Source organism: Sinohyriopsis cumingii, chromosome 2 (genome assembly GCF_028554795.1).
Source record: "Sinohyriopsis cumingii isolate HCF-2022 chromosome 2, ASM2855479v2, whole genome shotgun sequence".
NCBI lineage: Eukaryota > Metazoa > Mollusca > Bivalvia > Unionida > Unionidae > Sinohyriopsis > Sinohyriopsis cumingii.
This window is the reverse complement of record NC_142962.1, coordinates 21011121-21025550: the sequence shown is the minus strand read 5'-3', so window position 1 is coordinate 21025550 and position 14430 is coordinate 21011121. Positions and strand designations below refer to the sequence as shown.

Sequence of the window (14430 nt, the reverse complement as noted above, 5' to 3'; positions counted from 1 at the left end):
AGAAAGATGGAGGGGTGTGCTTCTAACCACTATAGAAAGATGGAAGGGTGTGCTTCTAACCACTGCAGAAAGATGGAAGGGTGTGCTTCTAAATACTATAGAAAGATGGAAGTGTGTGCTTTTAACCACTGCAGAAATAATAATAATAATAATAATAATAATAATAATAAAAATAATAATAATAATAATGCTTTATTTATAGAGGGTGACTCATTAGTCAAGGACTATTCTATCTTGAGGCCCTCTTAAGGAGAGTATAACAATGCACATTATATGAGATAGCAATAATTTGTGTTTATTTTAACATGTTTAGTATTAAAATACTAAATTCCATTATCTATTAGAAACACATATATGCTCATCATATCTTTTCTTAAATACTCTAATATTTTCAGCAGATTTTACATGTAGTGGAAGCTTGTTCCACAGAACTGTGCCAGAGTATTGAAAACTCTTTTTAAATTGTTCTGTTCTTGGTTTTGGTATTAGAAGGTTTCCATGTGATATTGATCTCAACTGGTATTGTGTTGAAAAAGGCCTGAGTAAGTCCTGAAGATACTCTGGTGCAGTTCCATGTAGACATTTATGTAAAAGAACTGCCTTGTGAAAATCTATCCTGTCATATATTGTGAACCATTTGAGTTCTGTAAATAATGCCTTTGAGAGGGATGATCAACAGATGCATCTAAAATTACACGTGCTGCTCGTTTCTGAAGTTTATAAATCCTGTCAAGCTCAGATTTAGCACAGTTTCCCCATACATTAGAACAATAATCCATTGTTGGAAGAATATATGAAACATGGAAGGGTGTGCTTTTAACCATTATAGAAAGATGCAAACATCCCCTTTACCAACCAAGTCAGAAAAATGCCATGATCCCTTACCCACCCAATCTAGGAAATGCCATGCTATCTTCAATGGTGTTGGAAGACCTACTTGCACCACAGCATGCAAAAACTTATAATTTCAAACATTATAATAACATTTTATTCATAGTGCAATGACAAATGTGCATTAAGTGCTGGTGTCAACATCATATCTGGTGTCAACATCACACCTTAAAACTTGTTTCCTCTTTAACACTAAATAACATTTCTGAGTATCTATAAATCTGGTATCTGCAATAGTTGACACCAATATCGGAATAAATCAAACATAACAACCTACAAAAAAACACAAATGACCACTGCCATGCAGAAATTCTGCAACAGAATTATGTTTTGCAATGCAAATAAAATTAAAAAATAGCTGATGAGATCTTTAAAAAAAAATTCTGTTCTTATAACCAAAAAGTTCAGAAGCATGGAGAAAAATGGACTTGTGATGTGTATCAAGTAACTACTGTATATACATGATTATAAGAAAAGTACAGCTGTAAACTGCACAGACCCAGATCTGCCATTGCAACATGTGTGAGCAGTCTGTTCAGTTATAATAAGTAACAAAATAGACCCACTGCTGCTGCAGATCAGGATCTTTGTTGCTTGCAGTTTGACTGGACTTATAAGTGAGTACATGTATATACGGTATAATGTCATAATAGTGAATGATAGACAAGTTGTTTTTATCAATTTAGTCATGGAATTAAAACATCATGACCTCAAGCAACAAGTCTTTCAACTGGTTTAGACCAGCTTAATTTACTAGAATGTATAACTCCCACAGAGCCATAATAATACTGATTATCAAAGCGAGTCCTCTTATCACGTTTCTTGTGTCCAGCACCATTAATAAAATTATCAGGTCATAATAGTCTCATCCATATTAATTAAAATAAAAAAAATTTTAGGGCAGAAAAAAAAATACCTGAGTCCCAATTATTTATTTTAATTCTAAACAGTATTAGCAAAATTACACACAAAAGCTAACAGATAAGAAAAAAAACTTGTGAATACTTCATCAACAAAAACCAGTTTCCACCTTTATTGTTTAAAATTGTTATTAGGTAAGCCATTTTATAAACAAAATGAGAAATGGGGTCACTATATAATGCCATGCCCCAAAATTCACAATACAAATATTAATTACATTCAGTTATATACCTTTACAACTGATCCAATATGAAAGTAGACATTTCTAAATATCTCAATCATCTAATACCATGAATACCACTTCATAACAATACCAAATATTTTCTCCATTCATGTGTGTGTGTGTGTGTGTGTGTGTGTGTGTGTGTGATATGGATTTTAAACGTAGCTTTAACAATTTTTTCTCTCATATCCCAACAATGTCTGCAGTGTGGCAGTTTATAGTGATGTCTAGCACTGGAGCATTATGCCACGGACATTTAGCATCATGTCCCACCCAGCTGCAGTATACTGATACCAGACTGACCAGTCCTAACACTAACCTCTTAATGCTGAGCGCCTAGCAAGGTAGCTGTTAGTACCATTTTTTATAAGTCTTTGGTATGACTCGGCCGGGGATCAAACCCATGACCACCCACATCCGAGTTGGACCACAAAGCCACCGAAGTGGTCAATACCTTCTTGAAATCAACATACAAACAATAAAATCTTCCTTTCTTCTTCTAAAACTATTTCTGCACTAATGAATGCATTGCGAATGTGTGAATCTGTTGTTAATACCCAGCCTTAAGCTCTATTGTTAATACCAAGCCTGAAACCCTGCTGTTAATAGCCAACCTTAATCCATGTTGTTAATATGCAGCCTGAAATCCAATTCGTGTTAAAACCCAGCCTGAAATCCTGCTTGTACCTATGGTATTTTATCAAAGAACTGAACCTCTTATTTCATTCTTTCATCATCCCTTTACTTTGTGAAGAACAAGAAATTGTATTCAACCGAAGGCATTACATCTGTCATCTTGCCATTGTTTCTCATCCAACACTGCTTGGATGATTTTAATGAAACTTTGTAGGCTGGATTTGAGGCTGGTTAACTCATACAACAGCACTTTACTTTTATCCTCAAACTCAAATTTGCTGAAATTTCTTGACAAACTGTCAGAAAGGAGGGCAGTCCAGAATTCATCTTGTCATCACTGTTCTCCTACTCCACCTAGAGAATTTCTGTAAAACTTAGTAGGCCAGATAGGTGGATGGTAGAGATGTGCAATAAGGTTTTAATTTGTTCTTCTGTGTCATTCTAGAAGAATGTTCTTGAAAAGCTGAACAAATTGGAGTATTTTGAGAATTTACCTTATCATTGCTTCTCCACACAGACTGGTTAGATGAAACTTGTCATTATAGACATGTGGTTGAAGCAAAAACAGGTTTAACTTTCTCCTATGGTCCATTTGTAGGCAATTTCATGAAAAACTATTTTTTTTAAAAATGAGATATTTTCAGAATTCAGTTTTCATTGCTTTCCCTCCCAACCCGGTTGATGATTTTATTTAAATCTTGTAGATGTAATAGGTGGCTGGTGTAGATGTGCCTGGAATGATTCCAATCAAACTTTTTTAGCTCCTATTTACTGGAATTCTTTTTAACATGAAACAAGTACTTCTGGGGAACTTCTAACACATAGGCTTATGATGTATCTAAACTGCTATCCATCACTCCGTATTCTTTGTTGCAATGTATCCATGTGTTGATTTATAGCAGATTAAATAAATTATTATTACCAGTATAAATAAACAAATATTAGTCATATAATTTTATTATTATTTTTTTTAGGAAAGGTTGCCATTTTTGTAGCAAAAATAGTTTTATAGTATTTGCTGTGTTCTTTAGTAAAAAGAAAAAAAATCTTTTTTTTTTAAAAGTCTCTAATCTGAGTAATTGCAGTCATCAGATTAATCTATTAATTCACCTAAAATAATATAAATGTAGGCTGCATCATAGTAATTCTGTGTTACTGGTGTTATTGGAATAAAAGTGCTCTATAATCACATTGCAGTGCCACAATGAATTAAACATTTGATATGTTCTAAAGATAGGAATATTGTGCACTGAACATTATTAAAAACTACTTTCTCATTTCACAAAAAGAAGTCTGAAACAGTATGTCAAACAAAAAGTGATCTGGTTCATCAGAAGTTATCAAAACAGTACAGGTAAGTTAACATTTCAAGCAAGAGAAGTTACTCCTAGCGTAACTTGACAGATGAACATTGGATCTGGTGTTGAATATAAGCAATTCAAAGCACAAAATCTGTGTACATGTCTTTACTAGTATCTGCATGTTATGTCAACTTTTCAAACAAGTTGAGCAACAAGTGCTTAAGATAAAGGAATGCATAGATCACTATGAAAATGGAGGAAATGTCTACTCGCTTGTTCGTCCATTACATTAAGCTATTCTCAGCCTATCTTTTATTATCAACATTACTAGTGGTAGCAGTAATGTCAATGTGGTACCAGTCTGGTGGTACCAGTAATGTCCATGTGGTACCAGTCTGATGGAACCAGTAATGTCAATAGATAACAAAATGAAGGGGAGATGAACTTGCTGGTGTACAATTTCTGGTGAGTGAAGATCCAGGACTGCTAGAGTTAAAGAGCTTTCGACCACATGTAACCTCTGCTTGTTGTTGCTGTGGGGTTTAACGCCATTTTTCAGCACACGATAGGCTATACATGGCGGCCAGTATTAATGGTGGAGGAAGAACCCGGGAAAAACCTCGGAAAGAACCACCGACCCACGAGAAGCTACTCGCATGTAACCTCTGCAGTTGCTACACAAAGTAACATGCTAGAAAAACACATTGCCTGGAAATGCCAGACAACCAAATGTTAACACCAGACAAGCATTTTTTCAAATGTGAAAGACCAGTCAGGCAAATGAAATAACATTATCAAAAATTATCAGGTTAGCAATTATAATAGTTTTATATTTTTTGGAGTGACAAACATTTGATCCTAAAATTGTCCCTCTGGGTACCTAAAGTATAGTAGGGTGTTTGAATTAACTCACTATAATTCCACTGTTGAACGCTGAGTGATTTCCATAGGTGATAAACTGCATTAATTCCCATGTCCACTACTCACTGTCCAATCAGGTAATTGCAGGCACTGCTAACCTCTTAGCATGAACCCTTAAAACAAAGGCTTGGAAATGCTTGTCTTTTGTCAACACACATGCAAACATATGGTAGCAATATCTCTCATCTTCAACTTGACGCAATGAATGCTTATGATTGAGCAGTACACTATCCAACTGGTAGGTTGAAAAAAATGGGTAGCTTCGCTAACAAAATATGGCAAGTATCAAGGATCAAAAAATTGCAATTGTTGTTACAATTTTTAAAATTGCAAACATAACTATTCATGATCCTCCAATCACATATTTGATCATGTGTCACATATGCCAATATTGTGGTCACATGGGATTTGTGGAAGACATATGGTACAAATCTAATTTTGTGGAATAATTTTAAATTTTTTTAAAAGAAAATAACTTTTTACTTTTTTTACAATCATAATGTCAATGTGTGAATGACATGCATTTCTTTTTAAGACAGAATCACAAGATTTTCAGGAGAATGGTTTCCTGTTTGAATTTTAAGTAATTTCTCAACTCCACTAAATATTTTCTCATTTGCTGAGTTAGCTTCTTTGATGCTTATAGTGCCCAGGGTTTGGCATACAACTCAAACATTCCCTGACAATTATATCAATAGTAAAGCTAATAAATTGTAGGCTTTCAGGTGTAAACACTTGTTTTTGCAACAAGCTAATGTTAGCACAATGTCTTTAACAGGGTGTCAACTTTAGAGCAAGATTAAACATATCACTTTAGTTAGATTAATGACTTATACAACAATTAACATACACATTGCAAACTCATATACCGTAAAGTAATAGCCATTTAATTTTTGGAAGGGGATGGGGCTTTGATTTTCTTCTCAACCAAGATATTTATTTCCTTTATCTCAAGATAATTAATTTTTTGAACATAATAAATTGGATATAATAAGGTGCTATTCTGATCACAGCAAGTTGTTTTTGCAGTTACTGACAGAATTTTTCTTTAAAATAGTATCAACCCTTGTTTCATAACATTAAATTGTTGGTTCTTAATATTATTACAGTATGCTGTGGTATGTATCACAGTTTGTTCTGAAATACCACAGTATAAAATATTTTGTGGCACTCAGTTCTAATTGTTACTCATCAATACCACTACAGTTCTGGTGGCTGATTCATCAGAAACATAACACATAAAAGAAATTGGAAGCTGTTCAAGTATCTCTTATCTGCTGATCTCAAAAAAGACTGATGGTGAGTTACAATTATTGTGTGCAATTAGGACCAACTGTATGTAATAAAGTTTTGAATAACTTTGATTACAGCAATAATTGGGGCAACTGCACTACCTGTACCACCAGGCAACCAGCAAGATCTGCTGGGCAACAAGTTTTTCAACAGCCAAGGGTTAATGAATATTCCGGAAACTAAAATGTGTACCCAACCAAGACAAATTTAGTACTAATACCTGGAACATGAAACTACAGTATATGTTGGCTCTATTTCTATAAACATATTAAAGAATAAACTGTACACTGTTAGTGTCTAGTTTAATTAACATTGTTTCAAATCATGGAAATATATACTGTGCTGAAATTCTAGGTTTCTTACAATATTTTGTAGACTATTCAAGTATATGCTAAAATATGTACGAAACTTATCAAAATTCACACAAAATGCATATTTTTATTTCATTTCATAATTTCAATAACAAAAAAGTTAGTCATATATATCATTTTTACAAACAAAAACAGTTTATAGAAAAACTGTCTTTTGTAACATCTTATACAATGGCTGCACAACTGTAATGCATCCAAGTGTTATATTTGTCACAACAAACCATATTTTCATACAAATCTGGCAGCTGATACAGTCCTTGGTATTCTGTTTCAATGACAAATATTATGTATTTCTTATTCAGGATGAGCTTGGTGCATTTTAATGTACTCTTAAGCCTGGGGAATGGAGACATCTGATGTCAATACACATGAGAAGAAGTCTCATGGCATTTTCATCAAACTATAACGTTACATCAATAACATATCCATTATAACAAAATTCTGTTATGCTGGCTATGGCATAAAGTCTGTAGACAGCACCAGTTGGCAGATGTTGGATGTGTGGCATTTTTATGTCTAAATTCTGATAGATCAATGCACGTGGCCAATCTAATTTCCTGTATTCTTAATAAGATGTGTGTCAGGCATGTCGCAATAAAATCTTATTTGCCTAAGAAAACTGATTGCACTGATGAATTGTGGATATGTATTTTCAACATTTTGACCTGCCACAACACAGTGTCATGCCAAAAACATCATTTTTTACTCCCAAACCACTGACACTGTCATTTTTAAAAAAACACATTTTTCAGTAATCTTCAAAAATACAACATGAAAAATAAACCACCACTTCTGTATAATCCCATTACATGTAGCATGTATAAACTGCAAACTGATGAATGGAGTTAATGTAAAACTGTCTTCTGGGCAGTTTAAATAGCTGCAATTAAAAGGCAAAAAGCTCAGGTATAAACCATCATTTCACCTATTACTTAAATGGTTAGTGTGATATGTTAAAAGACTGATGTTGGTGAGACCACTGTGCTAATTTTCATATGTAAAGATCATGAAGTGAAACAACCCAATATAGATGTGATGTGTGATTTGGATTTTTAACGTAGCTTTAATAATTTTTCAGGCATATCGCTACGAAGTCAGCAATGTGGCAGTTCATAGCGATGTCTAGCACTGGGGCATCATGCCACAGACATGTACCATGATGTCCCACCCTGTCACACTACCCTGACACCAGGCCAACTAGTCCTTACACTAACCTCTTAATGCTGAATGCCCAGCTAGGCAGCTGTTAGTACCATTTTTGTAAGTCTTTGGTATGACTCAGCCGGGGATCGAACCCACGACCTCCTGCATCCGAGGCGGAAGCTCTAACCACTAGGCCACTGGTGCAGTCAACCCAATATAGATAAATCAAAGAAATGCTGCCTTGACTAAGAATGTTTATCCCATCTGTATTAAAGATTAATGACAAGTTTGTGAACAGCAACAGTGTTTCTTTCAAAATGGATTTTACTCCATACATAATACAGAAATAAAGATTATCTGAGATGTCGAAATAGTGTTTAAGTGTGAATCATTTTTTTAACGTGACTTAGGAAGCAATTAACTATTGGCAAAGCATACAAAACCCAGCAAAAATAAATTTCAGAACTCCTGGATGATGGAGTTTTACTTTGTGAAGCAAACCATTGAATTCTTTCAAAATACGACAAAAAACATATCAACATACATCATACCTGTGTGTACCATGTCTATCTAAATAAGAAGAAGGATAAAAATTTGGACTGACCATATCAAACATATCAGTAAAAAAAAGTTAATTCAAATTTATGGCTTCTCAGTAGGATAAGACATTTTCTCCCTGAAAGGCACAGAAAACTATTTTATAACAGTTACATACAACCCCATTTGGACTACTGTAATACAGTATGTGGTAATTCAAATGATACAAACACAGCAAAGCCAGCACATCTTCAAAAAAGAGCATTTGGACTAATATCAATCCAGAAAGAAAGCAAGGAAAATTTAGCTGGTAAGTTAAAAATATTACCTGTTAAAGACTGAATCCAGCTAAGAAAAGGCAAATTAATGTACAGTATATCCAATAATAGTGTTTCTGAATATTTACAATCACTATTCCAGTAATGACTACATGGCATTACTCCCCACCTGCAATCTATATCGACCAAACTGTGTAAAATTCCCAAACCAAATAAGAAGTTATTTAAAAAAAAGTTTCCAATACTGTGGAACTCTGCTCTGGACTAGTATTCCAGCTGAGATTAGAAATGCCCACTCTATTTCCTTCTTCCTAACCCAATATATCCAGTGGCTTCAGAGATGCATTTAAAATAAATAAATTCTTTTGTATGAGGGCTACATGGTAGATTAGTTCTTCAGCTAATTGTGTTACCTTCTTTAAATAAAGTCATTATTATAATTATTTGACACGCTGAACTGAGCAATCCGATTAGTTCTCTGTATTATAATTATTATTAGTTAATCTTACTGAAGTAATGTTAACTGACCAATGCTTTTCAAAATGATTTTAGCCATGAAATATATTGATTGACAATAAGCAAACACTTGTGTTTGCACAGTTGATTTGTTTTGATAAAGCATTACCACCTTTACTAGATATAGGTTTGTATTACTGCTGTATAACCTGTAAATCCACCACTAAACTTTAAACTATTATGCCCCCCACCCTTCCCTAATGAAATGGTCACTCCAAAATGTGATGTGTGTTTATTTTTCTATAAAGACAAGCATATCTCATGATCAGATTGCATCAAATACAGTTTGGACAAAATGTTAACGTTACGGTCATTAAGAACAAATAGGTTCTGACCAGGATTCACTCGGAGAATCCAGCACAAGTTGGAACACCAGTACCATCCAGTCACTAGTGGGTTTAGTGATGACCACTAATGATATATTCATTACCTTCAAACCCCCTAATGAACTCTGCTGAATTCATATTTGAAGTGTGGCAATGCAATGTTGTGTGACAAATAATATTAAAAGAGGGGAAATTTGGGGCATATGGAAATCTGAGTCAGGGCTTATGAAATCTGAGTCAGGCCTGTGATTTTTCCATGGTCACCAGCACTGGGCTCGTGTCTAAAAATTGTTTTCTTTGAACACTGAGTTATTGTTATTCCTGTATTTATGATAACTGGATCTGTATAGAAGAACTTAAAATCTTACTTGCATTTTTACTGTTCAAAATGTAAATGTTGTTTTGTCTTTTACTGATGTGACCCAGTGGCCATGACCTGTATGATGGATCTGTATAGAAGAACTTTACTGATGTGATTCAGTGGCCATGACCTGTATGATGGATCTGTATAGAAGAACTTTACTGATGTGACCCAGTGGCCATGACCTGTATGATGGATCTGTATAGAAGAACTTTACTGATGTGATTCAGTGGCCATGACCTGTATGATGGATCTGTATAGAAGAACTTTACTGATGTGACCCAGTGGCCATGACCTGTATGATGGATCTGTATAGAAGAACTTTACTGATGTGACCCAGTGGCCATGACCTGTATGATGGATCTGTACACCAGGTGACTGTACAGGTTTAAGTTGTAACAAATATTCCCATTTGTTGTTCACTAAAATTGGTGCATATCCAGTATACTCAAACCAGATTTTAGGAAACTGGAGTATTAACATCTGTTGAGCAAAGTTAATAGTTTGGCAGCAAAGTTTCTGATCAAGTAAGATGTCACTTCTATATTCGAAAAACAGCATACCATTCTGGAAACTAGTCCAGACTCTTTTAAAGGTTATGTTCAGAAAACACGTTGAAGAAGAAATTTCTTAAGATTCTGTAACTGAATTATTTTTAGCTCATTAACCCCTGGAGATTTTTGTAATTTTTGCATGAAATGCTAGTAGAAAACACATTTTGGGGGCTACTTCTGAATAAATCCAAATAATCTATTTCCAAGAGATTTATTTCATTAGACTGTTGACTAATTATGTTAGGAACATCAATTTTCACTAGCTATTTCACACGCACATGTGCAGAAGGGTAAGAGGTTTTTTTTGTTTCTTTGCTGATTGGACCCATAATTTTTGTGTCCTGGAATGTTTTTATGCCAAATCCAAAACTGATTCTACTTTATACAGAGGTTTGCCTGTCTGTGTGCAGTTCAGACCAGTCTGCCTTACATCTGTGGCCAAAAAGTCTAGTATCTGGACATAAAATTTGATTCCGACAATGGGTACATTTTTGGTGTAAAAAAATCAGGTCTCAAAAAGAATGTTTTTCCCTCTGTATCTTATAATGCGACTTGAAAGTCCAGATTATATGGTTTCAGTGTGGAGCTACATCTTTCTACTTTTCTGTAATGCCACCCACTTTGGTATATCTTGATGTTACAGAGCTCAGAAGTAGGGTACTACCTCTTGACACATAAACGTGGCACCAGGGTTAATGAGTTAAGGAGTATTGATGCAAACGTGGATTTCTGTACAGAAACTGGCGATTTCTGGAAGCAGCCATAAGGAGAACTTTCATGAGATTATGAAACACTGCACTTAGGTGTAGAAATGCAACTGGACTGCTTAATTAGTGACACAGGTGTTTGCGATACATCTATGAAAGAATTGTTTTGAAGAGGGCCCTTTAACTTGATTTTCTTCCTTCAACACAGAACAGGTGACTAACATTGCCTTTTCTTGATGGAGCAAGGCGCTTTCGCAATGTTGCTTGAATTCAGTTGTAGTGTTCAACATATATGAGGCTCATTTTACTGCCAAATCTGGTACTGGTATTATTCTATCACACAGTTGTGGTTGTTTTTTACTGGCTTTCTTGTTGGGACATTTCCTAGAGGTCTTGCAAAGTTCGAGTTTAATTTAAAACCCTTATCTCTCTTAGACTGTCAATGCCAATGCTTATCCTAAATGCCAGAATATGATGTGCCATGAGAAGGGCAAAAGCAAGTTTCCTTTGGATATAATTTAACAGTAAACATGTCATCCCCAGAACCAAACACTATAAAGGACCCAGCTTCAGTAATATGGTAAACTAGTTTCTCAGGTACCGCTGTTACTGAGAGAACACATTGTGTGGAACAGTGTGTTGATTCTGGTTTTATCACAGATGCATTTGTTGCAGTCTGTGTCATTGTTGCCTTCTTTGTCATTGTGTTTGTCCCAATAAAAACTCTATATTTTGATTTGATCCATTTGGATTTGCATACATTGTGGTATGTGCATTTCCTCTCTGTCAATGGCTGTAGATGAGAGACACAAGTTTAGCATGTGATTTGGCTCAAGATATTTGCAATATATGAGAATTTCATTAGTAAAACCTCAACAATGGGTGCATTGAGCGATATATAATACATGCATTGTCACCTTTATGTTTAATTCACTTATATATTTTTTATATAAAAAAAAACATTAAATTTTCTTCAAATACCAAAAATTTCCACTTTATCCATTTAGTATTTACCATACATTGAAACATCATATAATCATTATGCAGACAGCAGTATTAAATTTGTCTTCTTTGGGTTACATATTTTAGTCTCCAGAAAACACATTATTCCAGGTAAAAAAAAGAAAATTTAAATATAAGAGATATACATTTTCTTCAATATTAATTTATATGGTAATCCTAAGAAATAAAATATTTTTCAATGATAAACAGGCATTTTTGGTACAGGTAGGGGTTACACGTTTTAGTCCACACCAAACCAAAGATCTTGAGAAAAAACTTGCATCATGCCCTTTGAAAATAAAATTTAATATCACATGGGTGTCTTTGTATGCCAAGCATTAAATGATTGAGCGCTAGAATATACTAAATATGGTACGCATTTCCACAACAAAATTTGACAAATTACCGCTACAGTAAGTTTCAAGTGGAATTTTCAGAATATATATATATATATATATATATATATATATATATATATATATATATATATATATATATATATATATATATAACGCATGTGTAAAGTACGTGTTTCACGACGTAGAACGTAGAAAATGTCAATTATTTTATTACTTGGAAATATATTATAGTTTAATCTTTGTAACATACATTTTTTTTCCCCGAAGGCAATATGGAATATTAGCATCTGCTAAATGTATAGCATTCATTAAATGGATAAATATTATTATCATTATGAAGAGCTCCGCTTAAAGTGTTATGAAGTGAATTAAATGATATGTGCATTGTAATCTACTACCTATACATTATCAGTGTCATATTTGACATTGTAAAGAAAGAAGTTAATTTCAAACGTTTTCCCTAATTTACGATGAAAAACTGGTTCCCTTGAGCGAGAGACCAATATTGTGACAGAGAAAGAGAGCTCACCCGTCCTGTTGCCGCTCCAGAAAATGCGATTACTGTGGCTAGAAGAAAACAAATACATAGTATGTGTTTCATTCGGATGCTGTTAAAATCCTGGATAATGTTGCTTTTCTGATACCAGTTACGGTTGTGAGAAATCCACATACGTTTCTCTGTTATCAAGACACGTTTGCTGGTCCAGTACCGTTTCTTTACACCTAATATGATTGGTCAATCGCTAGTCTATAGAACCAATTGAATGACATGATTCATTGTCGTGCAAATTAGGTGCATTTTGGTCGGACAGATATTTATAGGCTACTACATTTGTATGGGTAAATATGAACGAATTTTTCAGATGGAAATACTGCACGACCTTGGGAGTACATTATATCAATCCGACAAAACAAGTTCATATTTTCCCATACAAATGCAGTAACCTTTTTTTTATATGCTCATTTTCTTATTCTACCTAAGGCTTAATTATATAAACAAAAATACGCTACATGAAACAAAGTTACTGAATGTATGCCGTATTCCAAACTAAATACACAACCGCAGATTCATCACAACACAACATTATTAATGTGCACATAACTCCGCCCAGTTAAATTTGAACTTAGTTGCTCGCTAGATATAACTTTCGAAAGAAAATGGCACTTTGACATCTGCAAGTGTGTTTCTGTTCTGTCATTGAAGGTTTTAAATCATAATGTGGGGAAAATATTTAATCTTTCGATTGCAATTATCAAAAATACGCTTTGGAATTTAATGTTTATTTCATTTTGAGTGCAGTACGGAGGATGTAATTGCACTTGGAATATAGTCGAAATTACAGTACAATTTCGAAATGTGTAATCAAGCTTGAGAACCCATGATATGGCTCATGTAATTCGGATTTGCAGAACTAAGAAAGTACATTTTGAGGAAATTCAGGTGGTAAAACTGTAAGTATAATTTTTGCCATTCTTATTATCAGCTAAAGAAGAATATATATATATATATATATATATATATATATATATATATATATATATATATATATATATATATATATATGTGTGTGTGTGTGTGTGTGTGTGTGTGTGTGTGTGTGTACGCTGTATCAATGATATACCACGAGATGTATACATTTTTCATTAAAGGAAACGAGGCTTGCCCGAGTTTCCTTTCAATGAAAAATGTATACAACGAGTAGTATATCATTGATACAGCGTACATACTGGCCACAAACAGTGCACTTTAGGGGAGTGAACTCTTCACAACCCCTGGCATGTATGTACGCTCAAAAAAGAAGTTTTGTAGTGATTCATAATTTCCTGTACACTTCATTCATATTAATTCCTATATGTTTCATTTAGCAATAATAAATGAAATGAAAACACAAGGCTGATAGTTAACATTCAAAATATCTTTAATAATATGCATGCAAACATTGAATTTGCAGAGTTCGTTGTCATGAACAGTAACAGGGCGGCCATTTCTATCTATAGCAACAGTACGATTCGAGCCAGAAACATCAAAATAATGAAGGAACAATAGGTAATTAAACAATTTAACCTTAACCACATTTAATTGATATCGT

The 14430-nt window shown here is 34.1% G+C and overlaps 1 protein-coding gene across 1 annotated transcript in view; it reads right to left on the bottom strand.

Annotated features, from left to right (window-relative positions):
* Positions 1-13051, bottom strand: part of LOC149804439 (glutaminyl-peptide cyclotransferase-like) — a 70859-nt gene extending 57808 nt beyond the window's left edge. The window contains exon 1 of the mRNA XM_089940398.1: positions 12870-13051. Within this exon, the coding sequence (XP_089796524.1) occupies positions 12870-13010 (141 nt within the window). The 5' untranslated portion in view covers positions 13011-13051. The remainder of the gene's footprint in view (positions 1-12869) is intronic.
* Positions 13052-14430: the final 1379 nt, after the last annotated feature.